The sequence below is a fragment of the Euprymna scolopes genome, chromosome 38 (assembly GCF_053919585.1).
Source record: "Euprymna scolopes isolate OS-2025 chromosome 38, ASM5391958v1, whole genome shotgun sequence".
NCBI classification, from domain to species: domain Eukaryota; kingdom Metazoa; phylum Mollusca; class Cephalopoda; order Sepiida; family Sepiolidae; genus Euprymna; species Euprymna scolopes.
Window position 1 is genome coordinate 19,102,934 of NC_136519.1, and position 14,167 is coordinate 19,117,100.

At 30.6% G+C, this 14,167-nt stretch overlaps 1 protein-coding gene across 5 annotated transcripts in view; it reads right to left on the reverse strand.

The window, feature by feature from the left end:
• LOC145263083 (DBH-like monooxygenase protein 1) overlaps nucleotides 1-14,167 on the reverse strand; it is a 414,483-nt gene that overhangs the window by 33,398 nt on the left and 366,918 nt on the right. For all 5 annotated transcript variants that reach the window (XR_013864474.1, XM_080119961.1, XM_080119959.1 and 2 more), the window contains 3 exons: nucleotides 9,775-9,954; nucleotides 6,884-6,986; nucleotides 3,335-3,513 (listed from right to left, as the gene is read on the reverse strand). Coding sequence is in view for 4 of the 5 variants with exons in the window: in XM_080119961.1 (XP_079976087.1) it covers nucleotides 3,335-3,513; nucleotides 6,884-6,986; nucleotides 9,775-9,954 (462 nt within the window). In the remaining variant the exon portion in view is untranslated. The remainder of the gene's footprint in view (nucleotides 1-3,334; nucleotides 3,514-6,883; nucleotides 6,987-9,774; nucleotides 9,955-14,167) is intronic.

Below are 14,167 nucleotides of genomic sequence, written 5' to 3' on the forward strand. Positions count from 1 at the left end.
ATACAACTTACAAATACATGTGTACATATTCATATATTTCTTATACACATTATATTTGCATAGTTACCTGGGAAAGTCGGTCTGGTGGTATATCCGTGTTATATAATATTTCGAGAAAGCTCACTTCGTCAGATATTTATTTGACCTTGGTTCAAACGTGCTGTTGTAAACAGTAACAGTCCCGCGGCAAACAATTTCCCGGAACTTGTAGAAAGCATTTGAATTTAATATGGTTAGGGTTCTTTTTTGTTAATTTCTTCGTTATTATTTCTAATTCATTTTTGTTTTTATTTATCTTATATATTTTTTCTATAATAGTTTATCTTTGGTTCAAACGTGCTGTTGTAAGCAGTAACAGTCTAGCGGTAAAAGATTACACGGAATTTGTTGATAGCATTTTAATTTAATATGATTAAGGTTATTTTTTTTCTCTTTATTTTTTATTTCTAATTTATTTATTTATTTTTATTTATTTATTTTTATAATAATTTATATTTCATATTGAGGAGATTTAATTAATTAATTGATTGTTTGTGTTTCTGCGTTCTGGTTGAGAGAGGGTGGGGCATAGACTTTATAAAATCGGTTTGTAAAGGAAGACTACTTGATGAGCTGATCTAAGGGAGATAACCGTTACAGATATTTCTTCTCAGTTAAGTGTATAACGTTGCATTACTTTTTTGTATTTTATTTATTCATTTATTTTTATTTTAGTAATATTATTCCTATTCTGGGGGTATTTTATTTAATAGAGTGTATATATACTCATTTACGGATTCTTGTATCCTTTAATCTAATTATATAGTAATATTCTATTGACTATAATTATTTATTTATATATGCAATGTGTTATGACGAAATGGTTAGAAGTTATTTCGAGAGTTTTTCTAATTTTTTTTGATATATTTAGTTATTATGTATTTATTTTTGTTAACTTGGATTTCTATTTTTTGTTTATTATGTCTTATTTGTTATTTGCGATTAATATTATTATATTAGGCTTACTTGGAGAAATCAATTAGGCTATATTATGCCATATAAACTTGTATGAGCATATATACATGCAGCCATGTAGCCCACATGCTCGCGCCATCTAATTCATATAGCATAAGCTTGCTATTTAATTGTTATACATTGTTATTATTTTTATTAATGTTGCTTATTAAGGGTTGCTTATTTATTATTTTGTTTATTTATTTATTTTGATTTATTTTAATTTAATTTTGGATTTATTTTATTATTATTTTATTTTTAATTGTTATTATATAATGGTGGGATGGTGTGCGTTAAGTCAAGAATGAAGAGCCTAATTCATGTCGGCGATTAATCTTGGGATGCAATTTTGCAATTAGGATTGATTCTTTGATACGAAGGTTGCCAACATCGCGTTCAGTGGCTAAAATATCTACTCTGATGGATTTGTTAGTGTTGCCGCATGTGTGAAGGTATCTGCGAACAGAAGAGGTTTGTGTTTGTGTGTGTTCTTTTACTCTAATATGCAGGTGTCTCACTGAGCTACCGACGTATGATTAGTCACATTTGGTGCACTGTATGCGATATACTGTGTATGTACGATGGCACATGTTAGTGGGGTTCATCGGGGAGTTAGTTAGGGTGCAGGGTACGTTGTTTAGGTGGGTTTTGCGTTACATCCACCTCTTATCCCTTAGTCTGAGCCAGACAGAGTTTGTCATAACCAAACAATTATTTCGACTTTCTGAAAAACGTGCTACAGTCAGCTGCCAAATCAATTTCCTCAAACGTTGCCTAAAACAAAACATAATTCCCAATCAGAAACATTATTTAAAAATGAAATAAATAAATACGTCACATCAATAAAAGGGGCAACACATTTATATACAAAAACAAAGGACAGGTAACTCCCTCATCACTTACCTAAGCGATATTAACTACTAAAAACAGCATCTCAAACTGTTAATATTGCTAAGAAAAAACAAACAACAACAGATCTTAAAATCAGGAAAACATCGGTACCGTCGTTTTCATCAAATCCAAACAAAGAAGACCAATATCTGGTCGCCTGTGTCGAACTCTCTTTAGTCTTTGCTAAACAGATATTAACAGAGGTTTAAGAGTGTCTGAGATAGGCAACCAGATATTGGTCCTTTTATTTTCGGATTCGAAACCGATGGAACCAATATTTTCTCATCTTCTGTAACACAAGTACAAATAAATATTACGCTCATATTTTGGTATTTTTATAATCAAGCGCTGTGCCGAGTTTCTATTTCACTAACTTTATCACACACACACACACACACACACACACACACACACACACACACACACACACACACACACACACACACACACACACACACACACACACACTTAAAGCGAGTATATAGGTATTAATATTTATAGTACAATTCTAACCAGAGCCACATTAAGAGAATGCAATAAAACTATCAAGAAACCACGCATTCTTTAACAATTTCGGTTTGTCTATAGCTATTAAACCTGATAAGAAAACCTCTAACTTTTTAGATGTCTCACTAAACCTTAACTTCAAATCCTACAGATTCTACCACAAACCAAACTAAACTAAACGCTATTCTATGTTCAGAAATTGTCCAGCCACTTTAATTCAATTACAAAATCAATAATACCTTCGGTCTCTGTTAGAATATCTAGACTCTCCATTGATAAGAAAAACTTTTGACCAAAATTCCACTTTCTTTAATAATGCATTACAAAATTCAGGGTATATCGATAAAATAAAATCCAACCATTTAAGGCAGAAGAAAAACATCTGGTTCACCCCTCACACACTCAGCATCAATGCATCAATGTCAAAATCAATATACCGAAATAATAATTTTTCAAAATTCTAGAAAAAATTTCTCAAAAACCCTCACCGATATAGTACTATTTTAAATAAAATTTCAATCTTTACCATGCATAATCTAGTCCAAACAATAATCACATCGAATAATAAAACAATTTAAGCAGATTAAGCAATCCCTTCTCTCTGCTGCTAGAACTAAGCTAGAAATAACAATAAAATACATTAGTTGATCTTCATTCAATCCCCAAAACACCGGGCCTCCCTGCTAGCAAAAAATAAAATGAAACAAAATTAATGTGTGCATACCAGATTATAGTTTACAAATTTATTTGAATGAAGTTACCGCTGCACATTATCGAAACAATAGAAAAATCTAAATTCCGTGTATTGGGAAAGCATTACTTTCTGATGGAAAAAAAACTATTCAAGCAAAGCAATGATGAATTAGAGATAAAATAATTTTTTTGCAAAAATTGCCGAGAGTAAAAACCTCGTAACAAAATGAAATACTCTGTATTTACTGACATCATAGATGCAATTGGAATTGCACACAGCCTGGTATCTGAATGATGTTTGGTAAGGCGGAATCTTCATAGTCAATAACTTATCCAAAGTTACGGCGTAACCGATCCCTAACATGCCAGCGTCGAAATCTCTGCGAGCGGGAATCATAACCATTTCAAACCCAGACGAGTCTAGTTGACCTGTGAGATACAAAATAAATAAACAAATAAATAACGATTAAATAAACAATTTAATAAATGAATAAATAAATGAATAAATAAATAAAAAATAACAAATGAAAAAAATATGAATAATTAAATGAATACATGAATAAACAAACAAATAAATAAATAAATTAATAAATAAATAAATAAATAAATTAATGAATCAATAAATCAATAAATAAATTAATGAATCAATAAATAAATGAATCATAGAATAAATTATGAATGAATTAATAAATAAATGTATGAATGAATGGATAAATAAATATAAAAATAAATACATAATAAAATTAACGAATCAATAAATACATGAATTAATGTATAAATTAATATTATGTAAAAAAACATCAAAAATAAAATAAATGAATAAATAGCTGATCTGTGGGATACAAAATAGATAAACAAATAAACAGAAAATGAATAAATAAATGAATAAATAAATAAAAATAAATAAAGATATGAAAAAAAATTTGATAAATATAATAAAATAATATAGTAAATAAATAATAAAATGCATAAATAAATAAAAAAATGAATGGATACGAATGAATAAATAAATGCGAAGATAAATAAATTAATTATTGAATAAACAGATAAATAGCTCAAAGAATAAATAAATGAATCAATGAATAAATATAAAAATAATTAATAATAAAATACATTAATAAATAAATAACGAAATAAAATAAATAAATTAATTAATAAATAAACAAATAGCTCAAAGCATAATCAATAAATTAATGAATATATTGATATAATAATAATTAATAATACAACAAATAAATGAATGAATAAATAAATATAAAAATAGTTAATAATAAAATAAATACATGAATGAATAACGAAATAAAATGAATAAATTAATGAATAAATAAATAAATAAATAAATAGTTCAAAGAATAAATAATTTAATCAATGAATAAATAAATATAAAAACTAATTCATAATAAACTAAATGATTAACGAAATAAAATAAATAAATTAATGAATAAATAAAAAATTAGCTCAAAGAATAAATACATAAATTAATGAATAAATAAATATAAAAAATAATTAATAATAAAATAATAAACGAAATGAATAAATAAATCGATCAATAAACGAATAAATACATAAATGAACAAATGAATAAATGCCTTGATTAATAATTAAATGAATAAATAGATAATGCATAATAATTAAAATACATCAGTAAATGAATGATTAAATAAATAAATGAAAAATTAATGAATGAACACACAAATAAATAAATGAATAAATTAAAATAGGAATGAACAAATTATAACTGAAAAAATATATAAGCAATTAAAAAATAAATTGATTAATAACACAATAAATAAATAATTAAATGAACAAAAAAATAAATAAATAAATGAATACTCGAATGTAAAAAAGCATAAAACAAAATAAATAAATAAATAAATAAATGAAGAAAGAAAAAATGCATAACTAAATAAATGAATAAATAAATGAAAATAGGAATAAAATACAATAAATTAAGTAAATAAAGGAACAAATGAAGAATTAAAAAAATAAATGAATAAATAAATGAACAAAGGAAGAATTAAAAAAATAAATGAATAAATAAATGAACAAATGAAGAATTAAAAAAATAAATGAATAAATAAATTAACAAATGAAGAATTACAAAATATATGAAGAAATAAATGAAGAAATGTAAATAAATTAATGAATAAAAGAATAAATAAATAAATAAATACATTAATTAATTAATGAATAAAAATTAAATGAAAAATTAAATGAATAAATAAATAAATAAATAAATAAAAGAATAAATAAATGAATAAATGAATGAATAAATGAACAAATAAACATATGAATAAACATATGAATGAATAAATAAATGAATAAATAAATAAATGGATGATAAAATAAATGAATAAATAAATAAATATATACATATATAATTTTTCATTTACATATGTGTAACCGTCTTTAATATTTCTCTGTCTCCGATTAGTGGTTTGTTGGCAATATGCATAACGAAACACGTTTATAAAAAAAAGAAGAAAATATAGACATTCCTCTATATTAAAAAATAAATAAATAAATAAAAATAATTATTGTAGACTGATATTTTTATTTGAATGAAACTTAAATATATACATGGATATTATACTTACGTAATTTCAGCTAATTTAACCTACGAATTTTTTCCGGGTCTATTTCGTCGAATTCAGAAATATTTATGCTGAATTTTTTAATTTATACGAATTTTTTCATTCGTATTTCGTATTATGAAAAGCTGCAATCGATAATCAATCGATAAATTAAAAAAAAAACGTAATACATAACCGATAGATAAAAAAAGTCATCGATAAGTCACAGATATGTAACTGATACACAATAAATAGCAGCGAGAGACATAACCAATAATTAAACTGATCCTTCGATACATAATATCATGCATAGTGTTGTTCCACAACCACGAATAGAAAATGGTTAAAAAGATAAATAATAAAAAGAGTTGACACTAAACCAATCGATAAATTAAAACGACGTGACATACAAATAACTAAGAGATAAGAAACCAATCGAAAGATTCCTATTAAATATTAACAATTAGCGAAGGATGACCAATCTATATAACTATAAAACTCAAATGATCTTGTAACGATGTATGTAACCCAATTTTCCGGTTTACGACATCCGGTTGTGCATGCGCACATGACCTGCGCACTGAAATATTAACGTTATTATTTCGAAATCATTATTTAACATGGGAAGAGTGGGGTTTAAAATAACTTAAACGTAATACAGAAACGAACGATGTAAAAAAAAGCAGACAGTATTAACAATTATTTATTTGAATAATTTAAACGCGAAAAAAAAACAACAACAAAAAACAAAAGAACAACTGGGACGCTGAAATATTAACGTTATTATTTCGAAATTATTATTTAGCATGGGAAGAGTGGGGTTCAAAATAACTTAAACGTAATGCAGAAATGAACGATGTAAAAAAAACAGGTGTATCAAAATTTGAATTAAACTATAAGTATTATGGTATCTGTTCAGTGCACATTTACCTATAAGTATGGCCAACCACTTATAATTGAGTAACTGTAAATTTATTTTTAAAAAATAATCAATTATAATAAACAGAACGACATAGAAATCTATATATATTCTTTTTTCATTTTAATATACTTTCTTAGAAATGTTTCTGTTATGTAAAAAAAACAAACTATTTTCTTTACGTCACAAGTGTCGCGCTCATACATTAATTCCATAGCTAATATAACATACTGACCCAACGGGTCACGGGTAGTCTAGTATATAATAAAAAGTGGCGCTACATTCTTCAATTAAAATAAAAAAATACCTTGTATTCTTTCCGGGTTGTCATAACGGATTTCCAACAGTAATACCTTGTTTTTATCTGTGACTTCAAGAGCTAAGCCCACGTGTTCCGGGAACGGGAAATCCTTTTAGAAAAGATATTGAGAAATAAGAACAGGAAATAAAATTGAAATTTAAATTGTTGTATCAATTAACATTTTGTTATATAATACTCAACACTATTTATCGAATTGACTATGTAAGCCAAACTATTATCGAACGTATGCATCCAAATTCTGTTCCACATTATCACACACACACACACACACACACACACACACACACACACACACACACACACACACACACACACACACACACACACACACACACATGTAGCTCTACTATCGCACTATTGAGATATCTAATAAAAACCTTATGTTATTTATTCATGTTATTATTATCCTAAGTAGTAAAATTACATGTAAACACACACACACACACACACACACACACACACACACACACACACACACACACACACACACACACACACACACACACACACACACACGCACACACATATATATATATAAGAGAGAGAGAGAGAGAGAGAGAGAGAGAGAGAGAGAGAGAGAGAGAGAGAGAGGGCCTGGCATGTTAATGGGAGAGTCCGTTCATTGGATGTGAAAACTTCCGAAAATTATTTTTTCTATGCGCTGAAGATAAAAGTGGTGCTATAATCGCCGGCCACCGATTTCTCGTATCTGAGAATTTCAATTTCCTCTTCTTTTACTGTTTGGTTCGCAGATGATTTCTCAGACCAATGTACGTGTAGAATTTGGGTGGGCAGAGAAATGTTGGAGTAGGGCTGCTCTGCTCGTTTTTTTTTTTTTTTTGCCTGCCTCTTTATCTCCAACAGTCTTCTTTCTGTTCCATATTGTTTGGAACCGGATATGATGGATCGGCGCCACAGGTGTCGGTCCTGAGCTATTTTCCCTCACGTGTGAATGTCAAATCCAATGTTTTTCAGGGTAATTTCGAGTTGGTCTTTGTATTGTTGTAGAGAGCAGCCGCTTTTTTCTGTGGCTAGCTCTGATTATAGTGTTTGTCAAGGGAGCCCTTTCTCAGCCATTCTGAGGACGTGTCCCAATCAACAGAGCCTGTGTCTCATGATGATGGCCTCACTGCTGCAGCTGTTTGTAATTATCGAGAAAGGTACATATTTACAGAAAATATCTACACTACTAGCAAACAAAAATACATACGTTAACGGAAACTTAAAAATGCAAACAAAAGTCTTGAAACACACACACACACACACACACACACACACACACACACACACACACACACACACATATATATATACAGGGCAGAACGATAAGATTGTCGCACTAGAAAAGACGACATGATTCCATTTCCTTTTGATGAACACCAGTTTTCTTTTTTTTGTTGCAGACCATCTACTAGTTAGCCAGTTGTGTACAAATCCCAAGAGCGATATGAGCCTTCTATCATGTCTGATACTCATACTCTCTACCGATCCAAGTTATGACAACAGGACCATTGCCAGCACCCTCAAAATGCATCGCTGGATTGCCACGAATAACAGGGACGTGCACAGAGTGAGGAACAATTCCAAAGATATTCAAGCTTGGCTTCAAAACGAGTGCTACGACTTTGTACCCTTCTCTTGTAATGTTATGACCCTTTAGGCTGTGATCATAGCGTAGTATCTGTTAACTGTGGCAAGCGGGGTCAAGGGTCAAAACATTATTATTGTTATTGTATTCTTGTTAATTGATTTGAGCGATGGATGGTCGCTGGATCAGTTATTATGATTAGAAGAATAAACAATTAAATTGCGAAAGAAATGATTGACGTGTGAATCGTAAAAAGAATTTGAAAATAGAAAATATATGTAAACATTATTTTGGGGTTTTGAATAAATAAATAACTAGTTGTGGATTAGATTGGTATGGGATACGTAATTAGGTGACGTAAGAGAACACGTGATGTAGTTAGTTTTGGAGAGATTCAGAGAGTTGAGGATTGACCACCAGAACGGACAGACGTCTAGACAGGGGTGGACAGACAGCTAGGGAGCGAGCTGTAAGAATAGAAATGTAGACGAACTGCAGATCATGTGAAAACCATTTGAGACAACTGTAATAAATTTATATTATAAAAATATAAAGACTTGTTTTAATGGTTTCACAAATAAGAACATATGTCTCAATTGGAGTGCTGATCGTTTCATGGTTCGTCACGGAGCAGTGGAAAGATGCAGAAGAACTCTTCAAGAAAAAAGGTATGAAGCATATATTATTCTTCTTACATATGAACTGTAAAAATATCCCGTGTGATGAGTCTGATATAACATGATTCAGTTTACACGTCAATATCATGTCCTCCTGGCTAAATAACATACATACGATTTATACGTTTATTAATTGTTTGTTAAAAGAACAATATCTTACATTCACTAGATAACACATGACACGTTTTAATATATCATCTCCTCCAATATAAAATCAATATACAACACTCTCACTGCCCCCCCTGCTCCTCCTCGGCATCCCTGAACGCGCTGGACTACTTCGTTTGGTCAAACGTCGAGAATATCACCAACATGACCTCACATAACACCAACGCCAGCCTGATTGCCGTCAGGTATTCGCCGAGCTCCTACTGGCGCTTGTGGAAAAGGCATGCTCTCAGTTCTGAACCCGTATCAAGGCGGCGATTGAGGCTGACGGCGGCTACATTCAGCTACAGCTCTACTACATAATCAAGTTACCTGAATTGATTTTTTTCAATAAAAGTTTAAAATTAAGCTGTAGTGTTGTTTTCTTTCGGGCGACAAATTTATCGTTCCACCTTGTATATATATATATTGGTTGCTTGTGGTGCTGGTGAAATTCCTCTTACCGAACCACCAATGGCCCAACCGAAAATCAAGTTTTGACATGACTCCCAGTTATCCGGCATGTTCCCCCCATAACAGTGGTAACCTTTCTCGCCGTCCGGCACCGGATTCTCTGTATTGCACTCATAAAGCAGCATATAATGAACAAAAAACTCATTGCCCTTCGTTATGACCGGCGAAATCTGAAAGACAAAACAAAATCATAAGGTAAATCATTATAATCAAACTTCATTATATACTAGTAGGACTACCCGACGTTGCCCGGGGCCATACCCTGACAGGATGCAAAACCAGCTTCGCAATCTAGCCTCCCTATTTCCTCTTTAATCACAGAAGAAACATTGTCTATATCGTTATTTTTATGGTAGATGCTCAACTGGACTTCAATCTATGGTCCCTCCCACGCAGCAAAACTTTCGCAAAAAGTACTTGTCTAGCTACAGCAACTGTAAATAATTTCTCCCACTTTCTATCTGTGACTAAAACTAAACGAAAATTCCATTAGCAGAGTTTCTTTCCTAGAACTGTCATTCTGCGGAACACAATACTTTCGGCCTGCTTCCCAGCTGATTATAACATGGTCATTTTAAAGTCTAATGTAAACGTTTTCTTGTTGAGTCATTCTCCACCATTGCTGATCATCACGGTGTTGTTACACAGTCTACCTAACACTTATTAATCTTTATCTTATAGTGCCCCCCCTGTGTCTCGATAAAAGGTACCCCTCGCCACATGTACTTAACATCTTTATATTAAAACTCCTACATCTCAGTCTCTATTAAGCCGTCTCTTTATTTTTTTCTCTATTCCTTTCCTCCATTTCCGTCCTTCTACTTAACCCTTACTTTATCCTCATTCTTTTCTCTTTTTTTTTTAATGTGCTGAAAAGCAATAATGTAATTCTACAGTTTTTCCAAATTACTATATAAATCCATTTTCTTTGAAATTAGTGCATAAATGCATAAAAAATCCCTACAGTATGAATACTATTTCTAAATTTTAGATATTATACAACCAGAGCACCGCCGGTCAAAACAATGCTAAATTTGTGGTAATCCGTTTTGCATTTTTCTTTGTTTTTAGCCGGACGTAAAAACACACGTACACACAAACAACTGCATTTTATATATTAGATATACAATGTTCTACGTTTGTCATAGGCGTAGATGGATAATAGGGACATTGTACGTCTTCAACGGCTTCTTACTACTCTGTCCAGCTCGTATGAGTTTAGACATAAATCCAAGATTGCAAGACTATAATAAACAAAGCTTTTCTTTATAATACACACTAACTTGCTCTAATTAGCTGAAACTGGTAAATGGAAATTTTCTTTAATGAAATATTGTTACGCAAATTTCAAATTTGCTGCACTGTTACTCAGCAGCTTAAAAATACTTAATTATAACGTTGTCTTTAATAGTTAATACCAGAAATATCAAATATAATTTTATATGAAATCAGTAAAAAAATAAAGCTATGATTTAAAGAGGCAATAAATTTTTTTTGCAGCACAAATTGCTTCAAAAATACTCGTAAATCTTTTTTTTATTAATACTTATTTTCAATTCGACATATTCGTAAAATAGCAAAGAAAAAGCCAAGATTAAAAAGTATTTGAACACCAACCTATTTAAAAAAAAATCAATTATAACGGTTTTTTTTTAATAATTACTATAAAATAAATATTTTTGTAAAATAATCAGACAAAAGTCAGTTTTTTTTTTAAAAGGCAAAATACAATTTTGGACGGCAAAACTGGAAAAAAGGTCATACTCGTATTCGCAAAATTTGGTTGTGAAAGGCCAATCTGACAACACTGTAAGTCTAAAAGAACTGTTAATACTTATAGGAGAAGGGTTAGGGTTAGGGTTAGATTTAGGGTTACCTGGCGTCTGAAAACCAGTGCTTTAGATCGACTCATTAACTTGAGACGGAAACTCATGTAAGATTCTTCAAAAAGCGAAACAATCTAGCCTGCGTGTATATATATATACAGGGTGACCCCCCCCCCAAAAAAAACAGAGGACATTCAATTGTTTTTCTGAGCATTTTTACAGTCAACGGAGAAAAAAAAAAAGACCAAAGACCCTAATTTTTTTGATGTGATGGTTTGAATATAATAAACTAGTTATGACCAAAGTTTCATTTCATTCGGTCAAAACACTAAGAAACAGGGTCTAATTAGAGTTGGAGCCCGTTTTTTTGTGTTACACTGTATATATATGTATATATATATATATATGTGTGTGTGTGTGTGTGTGTGTGTATAATGTATATACGTACGTACATACATACATACATACATACATGCATATGTATATTTTAAGACCCCGTCCTTGGGTAGAGGACTGTCGTAAAATTCCTTCACACGCTGCTTAGTTAGCGTTTATGCGATGCTCTCTGTTTGTTTGCAAACAAAAAAAAGCAGGAAAAGCATTGTAAAAGCGATGGATGTGCTTCTATATAACTGGACATTTGATGAGGTCATTTGCGGGTACTGATCCTATGGGCAAGAGTTAGAACCACTATCAACTAGATAGTTAATGGTTCAATCTCTAGTCTAGCCGAACTGATGCGCTGGGATATAGCGAAACAGTAGTGTATGTGGATGATTATATATATATATATATATATATATATATATATATATATATATATAAATATATATATATAATGCACTTTTTATTATTCTTGTTAATATTCTCTCTCTCTCTCTCTATATATATATATATAGAGAGAGAGAGAGAGAGAGAGACAGAGAGAAGTATATATATATATATATATATATATATATATATATGTGTGTGTGTGTGTGTGTGTGTGCGTATGTGTATCTCAAAATATGTATATATATATGCATATACATATATACGTATATATGCTCATGAATACATACATATATATACATATGAATATACATATGGATATATATATATATATATATATATATATATATATTAGTGTTGTGCCGATGAATCGGAATCGGAATCGGGAATCGGTTAAATCGGTAATTTTCGGGGAATCGGAATCGGCATCGGAATCGGAAAAATTTGTGTATAATTTCCGATTCCAAAATCGATTCTTTGAATATTTTTCAAAAGTTAATTTTCAATTGCTTGTACCGATTATAAATATTTATTTCTTTTAAACTATTAGTAAAACTAAACTCTATAGATCTACGTACTCGTTATAGAATGAAGTTCTCATAACAAAATCACGTAATTTCATTAAATAGTTTTTGTTTTACGCTCCCTTGACTAATTATCGCAGTTTTTTTAGGAAGATTCCGAATTTCCCAAATCGTTTTTACGGCATAAAATAAAAACTATTTGATGAAATAACGTGATTTTTTTATGAGAACTTCATTCCATAACGAGTACGTAGAATATATATATTTTTTTATTTTTCGTTTTTTAACATAGTGTAAACTGCACAAGCACCCTTTTTTTAATACGTGAAGACAGTTTAGAGCTTCATCCTAGATCTAAAAATAATTTGGTTTTTAGTGGGTTTACAAATATCGTCCAAAAGTAGAATTTCAATGAGGGGGGACTTTTAAATGTAAATATAATTTCTTTTTCAATCTGAACAATTTCTAAATGTTTTCTCTTTATCTATTTTATCCAGACTTTGATAAATTCATTGTGAGATATTCATGTATATTTTTAACTTTTCCGAAACCCGAGAAAAATGCGACGGTGTCAGACAATGTGGCTCCAGGAAAATAAAATAAAACTCTATTCGTTTGAAATCTTTTCATATTAAACTCCTTGAGAAATTTGGCAAGTGGGTGTGAAAAAGTATTGTTGTCGAAACCAACGGCATCGAAGGTGTTAATTACCCCATAATACTTTCAACTCAACTTTTGAGTGAGATTGGCGGGCTTCAGCGAGGCCTCCGTGATATATATATATATATATATATATATATATATATATATATATATATATATATATATATATATATATATATATCACGGAGGCCTTGGCTTCAGACGGCATTGGCGCCGTCGTAGCAATCCTTAAGTATAAACATAAACAATACCGGCAGAATCAAAGAAAATCACACTGGAAGCATATTTCAAATTAAATCAAAGGCCAAGCCTTTTCACAATTTTGCCCATTCCTTGTTGGTCCCCCCGATTTATCGGAGAGGGACTATAGTTTTCAGTGGCGTTCGTCCGTTCGTTCGTCCGTTCGTCCGGATGATTCCCGGATAATCGTCGATTACTTTTTTCTGAAATTTTGCCACAAGTTGTACTCCAATACGTAGATGTGCACAACATCGAGTTTTTTTTTAAAGAAAACTCTCGTTGCTCCCCCAGGGGCTGAAAAGGGGTCAAAAATGCCCAAAATGGCAAAAATTACACTTTTGGCCCCATAACTTTTTTCC